Genomic DNA, 16,583 nt, shown 5'->3' with positions numbered 1-16,583 from the left:
GTGGCCCATGTGAGCCTTTTGAAACCAGGCGACCATTTTAGTGAGTTGGCCTGTATGGCCTTGTTTTTGCTGGCATTTTTAGTGATTGTAGGACTGTTTAGGTGAGTTTGTCTGCTGAATCTGCTAGTGTGTCTTGTCCCGCCTCCACCTCTGGCACCCTCTATACTTTCATTACCCCCTACCCGAACCAGGGTTTGAATCCCATTCCTACTCATCTCTACCTCTTCTATTTCTACCCCCTACCCGAACCAGGGTTTGTATCCCCACCCCGCTATGAGTGGTGTGCAGTTGGTGAGAGGTTGGGGTAGCTTGTGGCTGTGGCTATTGTGGTGTGAGGAGCAGTGATAGCTGGCATTAGAGGAGTAACTCTGGGATGCCAGTGATCACTGTCTAGCCTCCTGGAGGTGTCGTGGGCCCAACGAGACGAAACACTGATGAAAGGAGGTTCCCACCTGATGACCCCAATGACATGTTGGTCAGCACTGCTCACTAGTCTATATAGGGATTATAGGGAATTATTCACTGAGTCTGGTCCATTTTTCCCTATTATTATTTCATTTTTATTTGATCTTTTTATATTTCCACTCTTGAGGCAACTTGCTGTTATGATGATTAACAGATCTTGTTTGGTGGGCAACACTGGGCAAATGATGAAACATGGTGCAAAATAACAGAATTTTTCTCTGGTACACTTATCAGTAACTACTGTGTTCTAAACAGTGTGGAATCATTATCATCACCTTTCTTTGAGCCCCCTCTTACACTTAGTTTGATAAAGTTTTCATTTTTTTTACAGGATGAAAGTTACAGGTGACTGTTGTGTTAAAATCACTAAACGGGCCCAGGGTTGTCCAATTATCTTGTATGTGCTTTTCCACTGTTATTAGTTATGTCATAAGAAAATGTTATGTTATGCAGATAAACTGACAATGGTAACATAGACGGTAAACGGAGCACATTTCATGCAAACAGTTTCAGAGATTTTGATTTGTGCAACTGACTCGTTAACAAAAGCTACCCCTGCATGATACCCATTCCTACTCACAGACATGATGGGGAAATGCATACAATGCTAGCTTAAAAAAAAATACTGCACCTGAAGCAATAACAAGGAGGCACCTGTGCTCGATATAAAGAAGATGAAACATGCCTGAAAAATGCCTTGAAAACACATAACATATTAGCCTATCACTTATTTGTAGAGATGCACCGATACCACCTTTTTTCAAACCAATAAAATACCTATACTTTGATCTGAGTACTTGCCTAAACCGAGTACCGATGCCGATACTTCTACCACAAAAAAAATGCAATGAATTGGAAGACTCACTAGCCTAACCACACTGTTCCTGAGTAGCTCGACATCTCCCCTAACCGCCAATCTAAAAAAATACAACAAAAATGACAAGTCACCCTCTGATCGTGGTCTTCATGCAATAAATTGGTATCGGTTCATGATATCGGTTAACTTGAACGAGTATGAGTACGAGTATATTAGAATAGTATTGGCCCGATATTGGTATCGGTGCATCCCTACTTATTTGAAATATTAAATGCACCAGTTTATGAAAAAACAGGTAGCATGCTGTGCTCAGATCAATTATCATGATGGAATACTGGGACTTGAGGCCATTCAACAGTGGTGGCAAATGCTGAAATGCATCAGCTCTGTCAGTCAGAGGCAGAGTAGAACTGAAGTTAGGTAGCTGACTTGAAAAAAAGCACGTTATAATTCTAGTTAGTTATTATACAGAGTGAGAAAAAGCCAGTGTTTATGGAAAGCAATGAACCCGGAATGCGATAACTCAATTATTTTTGAGCTTCCTGTTGTATGTATTGAAAAAACATTTGCATGGCTTGACAGAAACGACTGAATGGCAATTTGTTGTATGAAGAATGCTGCCTGAATTGCTGTACGAGTGAGATGTTCAGCAGTTAACAACATGTTGTGGGTCTTGTTTTTCAGGATGCTGTCTTGATCCATAGTGTAGACACGTGAAAAGCGGGATCCTTCTGGGACCTGTTCATGGCCACTACAAAGACTCAGCAAGGAATGGTGTTCCTGAAGGAAGGGGCAACGGCCCCTGCAGCAGCACCTGCAGCTGATCATCCACCTGGATACTTTGTGCCTCTCAGACCAGGAAAGGGAGGTGAAAGTGAGACTGATCAAAGCACTTGTGTGTCCAGTGAGGAAGCAGTTTTTGGGGGTAAACGCAACATGTATCCAGCTAAGGAGTCCATCGCCAGGACAGGAGGACTGAAGCGTCCCACCAATTTGAACACTCATTCAGACAACCTGTCACCAGACATCACCTGTAAAGGTGTCAGAGTGACACTAGACAACAACAGCATGTGGAAAGAGTTTTTTAGCTGCAAAACAGAAATGATTCTGACTAAAGAAGGCAGCAGGATGTTCCCTTACTGCCGTTTCCACATCTCTGGCTTGCAGCCAGCTACGAAGTACTGTTTAATTATGGACATTCAGCCCTTAGACCTCACTCAGTACAAGTGGACTGGTGACAGCTGGCAAGTTTCAAGAAAAGCTGAATGTCATATTAAGAGTCAACCATTTTCTCACCCAGAGTCCCCAGCAACTGGTCAACACTGGATGCAGAGTCCAGTGTCCTTTTACAGACTAAAGCTCACAAACAACATCTCAGACCAAGATGGGAACATTATCTTACATCCCATGCACCGCTACTTACCGCGACTGCACTTGGTGCAGACGGACAAAGCAGTTGAAGACATAACACTAAATGGCCCCAGTGTTCTCACGTTCTGTTTCCCCCAGACTGAGTTTTTGGCAGTCACTGCTTACCAAAACCCACAGTTTGCTCAGCTGAAAGTCAATTACAACCCATTTGCAAAAGGATTGAGAGAGGATGGGTCTAATTCATGGGGCCTAAAACTGAAAGCCACTTCAACCAAACAGTTGAACAAAGATGAGGGTAGAAGAATCACTGAGCAGCATCCCGTTAGGAAGAACTTGAAATATTTGCTTGCAAGCCATAAACCTCGAAGCTCAAAAGCAGGGGACTCAAAGTCTACAGGGCCAAAGGACCTCCAAAATAATTCCACAATTAACAACAATCAGTCAGCTGCCACGATTCCCGGGGAAAGTCTACGGTAAGAATTACAATTTGTTAAAATGTCCTACCAAATGTGAGGTTTTACATAGGATAAAACATGTTTCCCTAAAGACCCAGACTCCTTTTAGGTATTATAGCTTCAAAGAATTGATAGATTTGTTTAGCTCTTTGTTTCCACCACTATCTGAAGCCCTGCAATGATCAGGCTAGTGTATCATTTTTATGTAAAATCAATTAGGAACCCAGACATAATTTTAAGGTTGGGCCTCTCTCTGTTGACCAACAGCTAACATTCCCTCTGCATGTCTTTATTTTCATAAACATTTAACAAAGTCTGGACCTGCATGTTGGTCCATCTATCAAAGAATATATTTTGTGGCTTCATGTTATGTTACAATCTCAATTACCAAAAACCACGTAAAGATGTTTGCTGTTATATTTGAGATGTTCATAGTGCTCATATCGATGAGCTCCATCCAGAAAGTCTCTAACCCTTCAGAATGCCCTGAGCAAGGACTTGGAGAGGTTAGACTATCTGCTGGTGCTGGACTGCTGGTCCCACCAGTGGGAACAGGGGAATAATCACAATCATTGATCGCAAGTTATTATTGATTATTTGTATGACAAATAATCTTCTACTAATCATCATCCAGATTTAAAATATTGCCATACTAGCAATAAAAAGCATAGGCATTAAAACCATACTTAGGTGTTGTCCTGCGTTAATTGAATTTAGCGAGACCCTTCTCAAATTGTCGAAGACAGAAAGAATATTATTTACTAAACTGCTTTATTTTCCATTTCCGCTGAATCTAAAGCCCTTATGTATGAACAAGGTGAAATGCCAAGTGCCATACACCCAGGGGTATCAGGGAATTTCCAAGGAACTACCATAAAGGTTCCTCCAACCCCATTAATTGTCGTAAAAGCTCCTTTAATGGCGATCACAACAACTGCTCACACCTGCTAATTTCTGGCTTTTCACTGCAATGGGAAAAGGTTTAATAGGCATTTGGTCTTGGGTATTAATAAACTCCAGTTCTGATCGTCGTTAATTTGAGCACAACACGTGGATGCACATCTCATTGTGTGAGACCACATTTCTTTTAAAGAAAATGAATTGGGGGGGGGGGGGAGTTTAGCTGCTGACTGTAGTAGAGTCATTTATCTCGATGTGCATTAAGGAGTAGTGGCTATGTAGCTGTCCAAATGACCTTCCATGCATTGTTGGAAGGGAATGGTCTATATGGTAAATGTTCAACACTTATATATTGCCTTTTTACCCATGTCTAGGTTCTACAAGGACTTTACATGCGTTTATTGTTCACTCATTCAGATACTCATACAGGTCTTCTTATAATTTATATGCACCCTGTATACAGTATGTAGAGCTTGACTCAGATATTGGGGGCAACATGGAGTTCAGTGTCTTGTTAAAAGACACATGGATGCATTTAGGATGACCTGTCGACATTCCTGTTGGCTATTTGACCACTCCCCTTCCCTAATAGAAAAGGAACACCCAACTAGGTGCAAAACAGAGGGGTAGGGCCAAATTGGGGAATTGGGATTGGCACTTGGACATCAGTTTGTTTCACTGTAGTTTGTTCATTCACTGTAACTCTGTTGCTCGACCATCAACAGCGTTCATGTTAATTTTTGGGTGGAACTGGCACATCCTCAAGAGCTGTTTTGTCCTTGGAAGGTTAAGTAGCTCCGGCAGTGGAAACTTCGGTTTTAACGCCAGTCATCTGTGGACCAAATCGCTCATACATATATCCCCATTTTAAGCAGTGTTTTGTGTATGTATTCTTGTGCATGTAAGCCTGCTTCTCAGGACTACTTCAGATGCACATATGCAAATCGCAGTCGGCTTGTTTTCAGTGGGAATTGCACTCCTTTCCCAGATGCATTGGTGTTGTATTTGGTGACCTTGGTAGTAATGTTAAAAATAATGTATTACTGAGTTGAATTTACCTGGGCTTGCACAGTGGTTAGCACCGTCATCTCACAGCTGGGGCTGGGTTCTTTCCTTGTGGAGTCTGCATGTTCTCCACGTGTGTGCGTGGGTTCTCTCTGGGTACTCCAGCTTCCTCCCACCCTCCAAAACATGCATGTTAGGTTAACTGGTGTCGTCTCTAAATTGTCCCTATTCGCGAGTGTTAGCGTGGATAGTTGTGTGTCTGGTTTGTTCCTGTGTGGTCCTGTGATGGACTGGCAACCAGTCCAGGTGTACCCTGCCTCTCGCCCAATGACAGCTGGGATAGGCTCCAGCACCCCCGCGATCCTGAATTGGATTAAGCGGGTATAGAAGATGGATGGATGGATGAAATGTACCTGTCCTGTGCAAAGTCTGGACTCTATGCAGGGATTTAAAATCCATATGCCTTTTTTGTTCTTTTTTTTTCAGCTCCATAGTGTAAATGATACCAAAAAGGACGCTGTCATTAATGTGATATTTTTGTTTGGTTTCCTTCAGCAGCAATTCACGTCCAGCTCAGAAGTTAATTTCTGAACTGATTCGTGAGGCTCACGTTTCATTGCAGAGGTGCAGTGTGGAGCAGCTTGGGATCAATCACAGCACCTCTCTCAGAGGAGCACAAACTAACACTAGGACTACAACTTTGAGTGAAGGCAAAGAACAGAATGTTGTTAAGAAGGACAATATTTCTGTTGAAGCACCAATGAGGAAAAGGGAAGCTGTTGAAATGAAAAAGGAAATGAAAGAGAAAGATGACGGGTACCATTTGAATTCATCCAAGGCCATCATCAAGACAGATTTCGCTGCAGCTTCGCCAGGGCCTCATAACTCGTTTGAGCTCTCAGACAACCAGTGTCATTCTGATTCTCCATCAGATGCTGTGAAGCAGCATAAACGTCCAGCTCGTTTGCCTCTGCCGGCACTTGCTCTTTTTTTAAAACGGCATTCAATAAAATCTAAAAAGACAGAGAGCAAACCGGACCCTCCTCCACCAGCACCTCCATCTGAAGCTATCTCTGAATACAGAAGTTCTGCTGCTACTTCTGATAATACCTTTGTAGCCGAATCCATCATCCAGGACTGCACACTTGCCCATACAGATCTTCATCAAAATAAAATGGTTTTAAATATTGCTGAACAAGCAGATGACACAACTCAGCCGCCCTCCAGTCCTTCGTGTCTAGGTACTGTCGCTGGTGCAGATCTAGTGGGACCAGAAACTGATGATCCCTTTGTCTCCATTCCTGAAAGTTCAGGCTTGGAGCCAACAGTCCCAGATGGTACACCAGAGCTGCCCAACTTGGATCGTCCATTTTGCACCTTCGGGACATCTGCATCCACCCTCACAACATGTGCTACCTCAAATGCATCTTCCAATCTGTCCCCTCTCCTCAACACAATGTTGCTTGACCCAAATTCACCAGAAACACCAACTGAGTCTTCCGCACTGCCTTCAGACTCCGGCACCCTGAGGACTGAGTCTTCGCTTCCTGACCCAGAGTGTTCTTCCTTCGACTTTGAACCGTTGTCACCTGCAAGCTCTCCAGAACCTTTACCACCTCTGCCAGCCTCATTAGCTTTTGAACTTGACACTTCTGCTTTGGAAGCAACTTCTTCAGTAGGACCACCTGAAGACCTACTACTCAACGAAAACTCATCTGTATTCAAATGGCATACAGTATTACCTCCATCTGAGTCTGACAGAGACTCTTTCCCAACATTTCAACCCACACCTCAAGCTCCTTTATTATCTGTTACACCACCTTTGTTGCCTTGCCAGTCTGAACCACAAAGCCTTAACACTTCTACATCCATGCCCCCCACGGATCCCACTGTATCATTTCAAGAAGGCGAGCAGTTGCTGCCTTTTCCCGCAGAGCTGTCCTCCCTCGCCCTTCAGCTGACGTTGTCTCCCACTTTCTCTTCATTAGACGAAGATGAACTGTCTCCCACGCCATCCCTCTCTGACTTTGTACACTTTTTCTCCACTGATGTTGAGACTGGGGTGGGGGGGACATTTTCAAACACAGTGGCTGTTCCCTGCCCACCTCCATCTCTGGCAGAAGCACCTCCGACTTCACTGCAGGTGTCTCCAGTCTCTGCCAGCAAGCCCTGCAAGCGCAAGAAGTCCTGCAGGTGGACAAAGCTTTCCAGGTTGGGTATGGAACAGAGGATCGATGACTACAAAACTATACAGCCTAACTTGGAGGAAGTGGAGGAGCAATTATTTATCTCGTTCACATCTAAGGTAAACCTGAATTAAATTTATTGTCAAATGATATTAGATTTCTATCGTGCTAATGTGCCTACTGGAAGGACTATAAGTCATGCTCTGCTGCAAACCACAAGATATTTAGGTTGCTTTGGGTGTCATGAGCTTTTATAAACCGGAAGGATGTGTTTTAAATGAGTTCCCCTGCCATTTTGAAACTTGTGTAAAGCAGTAATATGAGTTTTTCATTCCACAAAACAATGAAATATTAACTATCCTTTTCTTACATGTTTTCAGTAATTATTTCATACATATGTAATTTATGTGGAAGCAAATGCTTTACACTGACTTCAGTGTCGGCATTGGAAGCAGAGTATAAGTGAGAAAACCTAGGTGAAGGCATGCTGTGTCATTAGTTGCATGTGTGGGCGTCTAAGTAGGGATTTTTTTTTTAAATGTTTTTTATTCCTTTTGTGGCTTGTTCATTCCTTTTAACAGAGTAAACCATATACTCAGAGGATAATAACCAACTTCATGTTTCAGGAGGCTCTCAAGATGCACATTGCAGACTCCTCTGAAGGTCTGGACCATCAGACTGAAACGACACCTGAAGATCAGCAAACTGCTGAAGCACATGAGAACAGCAACAGTGGTAACATGATGCATGATACTGGAGTGTGTGAATCATAGAGATTAGAGTAAAAGTCATCTAAAATTTTCTCTGCTTGGATGCAATACTGCTGGATTCCAGATTGCTGTAGCCTGGCCCCTTGTGTTTTCAGTAAACTGAACACGATGTCAGTGCTGAAGGTTTGACAGATCAGACAGTAAATCAGACTGTTTTTTTCTAATGTTTATTGGACCAAATGGGGAATGCAACTCTAAGATAAACCTGTTTAACTTGAAGCAGAGAGTCTGGAGGAGACTATTGCTGCCTTGGAGAATAGCCTGCTAAGAGACTTGAAGCTGATGAAGTACAGGCAGGTCATCCACCCTGTGCTGCAGGAAGGTACACATCATCTGTTTCCAAGAATGCAGCTCAAAGCTAACAGGCACTGTAAGCTAACACCAAGCTAACTTTCCCTCCTTGTGTTGGGTGGTTTCTGTGGGCTCAGTTGGTCTTAAGATGACCTTGCTGGATCCAGCTCTGTCCATCGACCTGCAGTACTTGGGAGTCCATCTTCCCATCCCCCCTCCTGGAGTTGGTGTGGAGCCGCTGGCTCGGACTTTGCCGTCATCTCCAGGGAATGCCTTGGGTAACTTTCAGCAGGTTAACAGCTGGCTACAGCTGTAATCCATTTATGTCTTACAGAGCAGCTTCAACTTATTTCATCCCTAAATGTCCAGAGAGACAGATTCACCTCATACTGAGAATGGAAAATATATCCTGAGTCAGGAGTTAGTTTTACTGACTCTATGTTTTTAGTCAGAGGACAATGATCAAGGAATTTATCATTTCATCTGTTTAATGTCAGAAAAACGATTTAAAAACTGCAGACAAAGTGCACAATGTCATTTTTTTTTCTTTCATTATCAGGTGTTTCCTCTGCGTTCGTGTCACGAACAGGAAAAACTACAGACGTGACACAGATTAAAGGCTGGAGGGAGAAGTTTACTGTTTCAGAGGCTGTGCTCACACCTGCATCCTCCATACCTGAAGGTGCTTTATAATCTTTCCTCATTGATCTATTTTCTGTAGTGTGTGGTAGTGGCTTGCTGGATGTAAAGATATGTCTGACATAAAAACTAAGAATATGAGTAAAAGAGTAAAAAAATCAGCTCAAATCAAAGTGTTAGATGTTGTCAGACATAGCAAGCCTTCATCCAGTCACACAGGATGCTGGATCAGGTCTCAGGACAGTAGTTGAAGCTTCCCATACCTTAACAGCTTTGCATTGCATCCTGCAGCTGGTCCTAGTTCAGAGCCCCAGAAGAAGAACCTGTCGGCTTTCTGCAGCGACATGCTGGATGAGTATCTAGAGAATGAGGGGAAACTGATTGATGAGCGAGCTGCCAGCTTCTCCCAGCCGCCTTTTGAGACTCCAGCCTATGAGCTCCCCACGAAAAGCACCAGCTATGTCTGGACTCTGGACCACATCCTGAAGAAACAGACTGCTGGGTCGCCTGCTTCAGACCTCATATCAGGATTCATCCCCCCATCTAAAAGACCACGGCTCAAAGAGACCAAAATGTGCAGCAGGGCAGAGAAAAAACACAAAGGCCGTAAACCGAACAAACCCAGTCCAGAACTTGCAGCTGCTCCTGTGTCTGAATCCAGTCCAACTGTACCTACGCAGTCTTCTCTGCAGACCACTGTGGCCCCCCATCAGACCATACAACCTTCAGTCCAACCCACCTTTAAAACGAAAAGGAAACCCCGGACCTTGTCCCAGACTCTCAGCTCTGCCAGGCTGATGTTGGACGACCTGGCTCCCCTGGAGTCGGACTCGGAGCTGGGTCAGACCTCTGGTCAGAGGGAGGACGCCTGCAAGAAGGCAGGCAGGCCGATGATGACCCGGGGCCTGATGAGACAGAAGGCCCTCGAGGATGGCGTGGTGTGGGAGGGCAGAGTCCGGACCAGCATCACAGAGGAGAGGGCCGCTGTTGCATTGACATCTCTCTTCACTTTGACGGTGAGAGTCCACACCTGACACCCTTGTTACTGTTGATATGCAGACCTCGCTGTTCAGAGCTGCATCCACCAGATCAAAGAATTAACTCGCACAATGACACAAATCAATCAGTGACTGCTGATGAGCACTTTCAGACATAGGAAATCAGCATCTTCAATCTGTTCCTTGTGTTTATGTTCCTCACACTTCATTCTGACTGGCCTCTGAAAGTGATGGAAAGAGCTGTGGTGCACACAATATTTTCAGCTCGCACACGGCTGGACAGCTGATAAAGGTGTAAAAGTCTGCATGTTGTCACAGTTCTCGCACAACATGTTATCACCATCGCAATTCATATCACAGTGTTGGATGGAGACATCTGAAAGTCGTTTTTCTCCACGTTGATTCTTAGGGAACAGTCAGTATTACACAATGATTGTTCTACAACAGCAGTGTAGGTTTTATCAGCTGTAGAAAAACAGGATTTATTTTATCTTCTCCACCAGGACTGTTGTTTATCAGATGAAAAGCTGTTCCGACCTCCACGTTGGTCTGAGAAAACTGACTGTTGTTTCACGATAAAAATCTCTATCAAACCAAACAAGCAGCAATGTGTTAGAAAATATTAATCTGATCTCAGACAGAGAGCAGAAGCAGCAGCTCAGATGCTTTGAAACAGTTTTCTCTTGTTCATGTTCTGCATATTAGTTGAATATATACATACATATCTCACTTAGAGCTGAAAAGATCTGTGGCCCCAGATTTTGAATCACTGAACAGTTTTAACAGTGATCAGAAGATGGAGGATCTGTTAGTCAGACAGGAATGAGTTTTGAGTCGATCTGCCACATGAAAGGTAACCTCCTGCCTTCCCCTCCATCTTCTACCTTCCACCTACTTAGGGTTTTGTTCGTGAGAACCCGACGGCACCGATCCAGCTGGCCCAGGCACGAGCGTCTCCCTGTCTGAATGAGTTCTGCAGGCTTGGCTGCATCTGTTCCAGTTTGTCCCACTCCTCCAGGAACAGCCACTGCGGTCGGCCCCCCTGTATGTTTGGTTGCAGCTGCCTCAAACAGAAGGTGGTGCTCCTCAAGAACCTGGACAGCTCCGACTCCAGCTCCACTTCCCACTATGGCCACATCAAGAAGAGGAAGAGGAGGAAGAGGATGAAGATGGCTTACGGTAAGTACTCCATTTGAACTTCATTTACCAGATGCTGTGAGATATTTGGAATACCTGTAGTTTTAGTTCAGACTTTAGATCAACTCCGGTTTCAGTGAAACTGACTAAAAAAGCTAACGTCAGTATCAAGAAGAAATTGAGTGATGAAATGTTTGAAAGATATTGCTAACATCAGTATTATGTAACACACGTGCTTTCTTCTTCATGTTGACCTTGTAGTACTGAAGGAGGCAGACAGTGTTTCCCAACCTGCTGATCGGGTCCAGACTCTGTGGAAGAGAGACGGTGCAGACTCGGATCCAGAGCCTGTCCACATTCCTGATGTGGCCCTCCCGTTCGGCCCAACTGTAAGGACTCTTCATCATATAGATGCCAGACTAATGGAAAGTTGCTGCACACAGATATGAACTGAAGTATTTTGTGTGTTATCTATGTTTTTAGGTTGGCAGAGAGAACCACAGCAGTTGTGCCAGAGTCCGAGGCTACAGAGGATGGATCCAGAAACATAAGGTTAAATGTCAGAAAATCACGCACAGACTTCTGTGTCTGCTTCTGCATGAAGGTCCTCAAGTAAAACGCAGCCTAGATTTAACATGTCAGTGTGGCAACACTTTCAGTTGGCTAAAACAAAGGGAGCAAACAGCTTTCTGACAAGATTCAGAGATTGCAAATACCATCACATCAAACAGACCTGTCCAGGTGTACCCTGCCTCTAGCCCAATGACAGCTGAGATAGGCTCCAGTCCCCCCCCCCCCGAGACCCTAAATTGGATTAAGCGAGTATAAAAAATGGATGAATGGGTGGATCACATCAGACAGAAGAATAAAACAACTAATCAAACTTTAAAAATCGATATGGAAACAAAAATGCCTGATGATAATTGATGCCTGATATTGATAATAGATCATTTCAACAGAGCTGCTCAGATATGTCATCTAGATTAAAAAGGAACTGAACCTTTTCCTGGTCCCTGCTGGACACTTTGACCCATAATCATTTGTTTGTCCTGCAGGAGGCATCAAAAGGTGAGAGCCTTGCCAGAGATAAAGCTGCTCAACTGAAATTCCTGAAACAGAGAGACCTAACCTTGAAGGAAACTAAGGCCAACATCTCCAGCCCTCATTTAGGTGGGTGTATGACAGAACCCTTCACTCTTGCCAGCAGTCAACTGTCCTCCCATTAGATCCTACAGTGAACCTCACTTCCTGTTGTTTTTTCTGTTTCTTGTGCTGTTTGTGATGGATGTGTTTCTTGGTAGATGAAGCAGTTCAGCCACTCCCCTCCAAACTTCCTCCAAGTCCTCCAGAAGAGCCAACACCTAAGCCATCAAAGCGTCTCTTCATTGTGGCCGACTGTAAGTGGGCAAGTGACACCGACCAAAGCTTTGTACTGAAGAAACTGTGTGAGGCAATGGCTCAGGACAAATTGGACCAGCCATTCTCGATCAGGAAGTATCTCATCAGCCCCATTGATCAGACTGTGGAGGGGAGTGGTGCTGACCGGTGTATCCAGTATAGGGTTCGCATCTCCACATCCAAACTTAAGAGGGAAAATCCAAAAACAGTGAAGCTTACAAGAAAACGGAGAGCTATCAAAGCAGCAGCACAACAAAGACAGGTGGGTAGGAACTGAAGTACTGTTTGATCACATAGTGACTATTTAGATTTAAATTTTTTTCTTAGTTTCTAGATGTGACTCAGTGAAGGATAGGGGCACGGACAATGTTCCCTCTAAAGGGCGGTTTATGGTCGAAAACCAGGTCGTCTGCGTATGTGTCGCAGTTAACGCAGACATGCCCCCCCCCCCCCAACGCAGACACTCTGGTGCACCTCCCCAAAATTGTAACTCACCGCAGACAGTGCCGCAGACATCGTCGCAGGGAGGAGAGAAAGGAGGCCTCTGATTGGTCAACTCTACATCCGCTCTACACTATGCGTATTTCCGGTTTGCTAACCAGCTAATGGTGACGCTAACCGTGCCGATTCTTTCGCCTCTCTGCCAGCTCCAGTAGTAGCAATATTTCTTCTATTTCTAGATCGATCAGCTGCATGTCAATCAAAGTGCGCATTCGTCCAGTCGCCATTGTTGTTGAATGACCTCCGTAACCGGAAGAGAAACACGCCACCCACCACACCCACAATCCTAGCTTGTTCGTGATTGTCCCTCTTGCGTTGTGGCGTGGATTTAACATAGCGCAGACAGCGCTTCAAAATTGGGCATAAATCAAAAATAACTGCGTCATGTCTGCGACAAGCTCACTGCGACACACTGCTGCGAGAGTATACACGGCCCTTAATTTTTCATGTGTCTGGGCAAACACACAAGTTCCCTGAGCACACTGAGGACCACTGTGAGCAACATCAGATGTGCACGCTGTGGCCACACACCAGTATCACACCTGTTCAAAACCTTGGATCATAGCAAGTTACATGGCTTATTAAAAGAATCAAATCACAACAGCAATTTTCATTAGTTTACTTTTAATATAAGCGATTTGGCCCACTTAAAATGAAAAAGAGAAAAATCTTGTTGTTCATGAGATGTGTAGTATGTTATATGTGAGAGTCATGCATGCAGCCTGCATGTTTTGCAGAGTAGACCGTTTTCACTCGAAAAAGAAAAAATTTCACCCAGTTTCACCGCTTGTTCTTCTGTTTGCACATACTCAGACAGCCATTCCATCCTAAAATAACCACATTTCTTTTTTTACTTTGGCTTGGTGAGTGGATGTGTCGCTGGCGCTGCCCGTTGGTTTCGCCATGATAAGGGGCGTCTCTTAACTCCTAACTCCGCCGCACTGTTGTTAGCTAGCTAACCTGCACGGCGCGTATGGGCAGGGCACATATGCAAGCACTACCAATGCTATTATTGGCTGCATAGCGTAAGTCAGGGCTACCCAAATCCGGTCCTCGAGGGCCGACGTCCTGCAGGTTTCAGATGTTTCCCTGCTTCAACACAGCTGATTCAGATGAAATGGAGCTCTTCAAAAGGTTGTTAAACCAGCTGATGAAGCATCGATCTGAATCAGGTGTGATGGAGCAGGGAAACATCCAAAACCTGCAGGACGTCGGCCCTCGAGGACCAGATTTGGGTAGCCCTGGCGTAAGTAAACCGTATCGTATCATTGGCTGAACACCTGTCACTCACTGCGTTATATTGAAAAATGGTGCAGAAAAACACATTATTGGTCTAATTAATTAGATTAGGTTAGGTCTAGTATTAGATATTAATAAATACGTTTATGGTGAATTTTATTTTATGCGCTGCATAGATTTTCTTGTGCGCTGAGAATGTGCGAGCAGTGCGCGGTTGCGCAGGCGCGCAGCTTAGAGGGAACATTGGGCACGGACCTATTCTCTCAGGCTAGAACTGGCCAGAATAGTTCTCAGATCAAAGAGAGCATAGCTGGAGAAAATAAAAGTGGTCGGCTAGAGGGAAATAAGCTCCAGGTTTGTCCTTGTGCCTGGCAGAAATTAATGTCAGTTAGAGGCCTTAAAATGCATCAAGGAAGAAAGAGATGTGTGGTAAAAGAAGGGCAGTGTGGCCGCATCGATCAGTACTTTTTTATTTTGATTTTTGATTTTTTTTAAACATTTTTTGGGGCTTTTTATGCCTTTAATGGACAGGACAGTTAGAGAAAGACAGGAAGTAGGGAGCAGAGAGAGGGGGAAGACATGCAGCAAAGGGCCGTCCAGTGTGGGACTCGAACCGGGGCCAGCTGCAGCGAGGACTGTAGCCTCTATATATGGGGCGCCTGCTTAACCCACTACACCACCGACCACCCCATCGATCAGTACTTTTTAAGAAGTTAATTGAGTAAGTCAGATGAAGTCCAGCGGCAGGAAGGAACCCATAGTCTGAAGGATATCAATAACACAGCTACGGAGGGGGAGGAGGAGGTTCTAAGAAGGGATGCAGCTGATACTGAGGTGAATAGGCCAGTTAGAGAGAGAAATATGGAGCAGAAAGCAAGAGTTAAGTGGCCTGGGGCAAATAGCAGCGAAGAATGGGAGGCAGTCAATAAAGATTTGTCAATAATATTAGGTAGGTTAGGAGGAAATGCAAGCGATAGGCTAGAGAAGATGGGAGATATAATTTACTCCTATGGTGTTGAAAGATTTGGGGTGCAAGATAGAAAGAGGGTTGAAAGAGTACATTTAGTTAAGTCTAGACGGCAAAAAGAGATGGAGAAATTGGTTAAGGAAAGAAGAAATTTTAGAAAGCAGTGGAAAAGAGCTACAGAAGAAGAAAGGGAATTAATGTTTTGCAGGAAGAATTGAGAAGTAGGCTAGCAATACTCAGAAGGGCTGAATATCTTAGGAAAAAGAGAAAGAAGAAAGAATATGTAAGGACTGCGTTTTACAGGGACCCGTTCAAGTTTATTAAAGGGTTGTTTAACCAGGAAAAGGGAGGGCAGCTTAAGGCAACAAAGTCAGAGGTGGAAGAGTATCTAAGAAATACATTTTCAGATCTTGAGCAGCATAGAGTGGGAGGCCTTCCACCTGACATGCCACCATTAGGAGAGATAGCTCATAAGATGGATGTTAGACCACCTAGGTGGAAGGAGGTTGAGGAGGTAGTCAGGCGTGCAAAGGCTTCGTCGGCCCCAGGGCCAAATGGAGTCCCCTACCGGGTTTATAAAAGTGCACCTGATATCCTAAAGTTTTTGTGGAGGCAATTAAGAATAGTTTGGGAGAAACAGGTTATTCCTAGAGCATGGCGTAGGGCAGGAGGCGTTCTTATTCCAAAGAAAGAGTCCTCGGACCTGAGTCAGTTCCGGTTGATCTCTCTCCTAAATGTAGAGGGGAAGATTTTCTTTAGTTTAGTTGCACAGAGATTAGCTAGTTATTTAGAAAAGAATAGCTTAATAGATACTACTGTGCAGAAGGCAGGAATACCAGGTTTCGCAGGGTGTTTAGAGCACACTAGCATGATTTGGCATCAGATTCAGACAGCCAAGATTGAGAAAAAAGACTTGCATGTTATATTTCTGGATCTGGCAAATGCATTTGGTTCAGTGCCACATAGCCTTATTTGGAAAGCGTTTGAGTATTTTAGAGTGCCTGTAGTAGTTGTTAACTTAGTAAGAGCATATTTCCAAGATATTAGACTGTGCGTAAGTACAGCAGGTTTCACAACAGGTTGGCAGAGGTTAGAAATAGGCATTATGGCAGGGTGTACAATTTCCCCATTAGCAATTACAATGGCGATGGAGATAATTATTAGAGCTTCCAAGTGGGTTGTAGGTGGAGAGAGACGTCAGGATGGCATGCGCCTTACACCAATTAGGGCATACATGGATGATATGATGTTGGTGACTACAACAGTGCCAAGTATGAAGAGAATACTTGAGAGACTTAATAAACATCTAAAGTGGGCTGGTATGAAAATCAAACCTAAGTCTAGAAGTATCTCAATAAGTAGAGGGAAATTAAGTGATAGAAAGTTTGTAATAGATGAAGAAAATTTCAATAATTAGGGAAAAGGCAGTAAAGAGTTTAGGCAG

The 16,583-nt window shown here is 44.1% G+C and overlaps 1 protein-coding gene across 6 annotated transcripts in view; it reads left to right on the top strand.

Annotated features, from left to right (window-relative positions):
- The window catches only part of mgaa (MAX dimerization protein MGA a), a 55,298-nt gene that overhangs the window by 9,152 nt on the left and 29,563 nt on the right, over positions 1 to 16,583 (top strand). For 4 of the 6 annotated variants that reach the window (XM_075448493.1, XM_075448490.1, XM_075448487.1 and 1 more), the window contains exons 2-13: positions 1,967 to 3,126; positions 5,569 to 7,318; positions 7,826 to 7,934; positions 8,190 to 8,291; positions 8,398 to 8,538; positions 8,820 to 8,942; positions 9,191 to 9,915; positions 10,797 to 11,076; positions 11,296 to 11,423; positions 11,518 to 11,586; positions 12,090 to 12,204; positions 12,336 to 12,694. In XM_075448493.1, the coding sequence (XP_075304608.1) occupies positions 2,027 to 3,126; positions 5,569 to 7,318; positions 7,826 to 7,934; positions 8,190 to 8,291; positions 8,398 to 8,538; positions 8,820 to 8,942; positions 9,191 to 9,915; positions 10,797 to 11,076; positions 11,296 to 11,423; positions 11,518 to 11,586; positions 12,090 to 12,204; positions 12,336 to 12,694 (5,001 nt within the window). In that variant the 5' untranslated portion in view covers positions 1,967 to 2,026. The remainder of the gene's footprint in view (positions 1 to 1,966; positions 3,127 to 5,568; positions 7,319 to 7,825; positions 7,935 to 8,189; positions 8,292 to 8,397; positions 8,539 to 8,819; positions 8,943 to 9,190; positions 9,916 to 10,796; positions 11,077 to 11,295; positions 11,424 to 11,517; positions 11,587 to 12,089; positions 12,205 to 12,335; positions 12,695 to 16,583) is intronic. The other 2 variants (XM_075448488.1, XM_075448489.1) reach the window with 2 other exon arrangements.

Source organism: Odontesthes bonariensis, chromosome 17 (assembly GCF_027942865.1).
Source record: "Odontesthes bonariensis isolate fOdoBon6 chromosome 17, fOdoBon6.hap1, whole genome shotgun sequence".
Classification (NCBI taxonomy): Eukaryota; Metazoa; Chordata; class Actinopteri; order Atheriniformes; family Atherinopsidae; genus Odontesthes; species Odontesthes bonariensis.
This window is presented reverse-complemented; position numbering and strand designations above follow the sequence as displayed.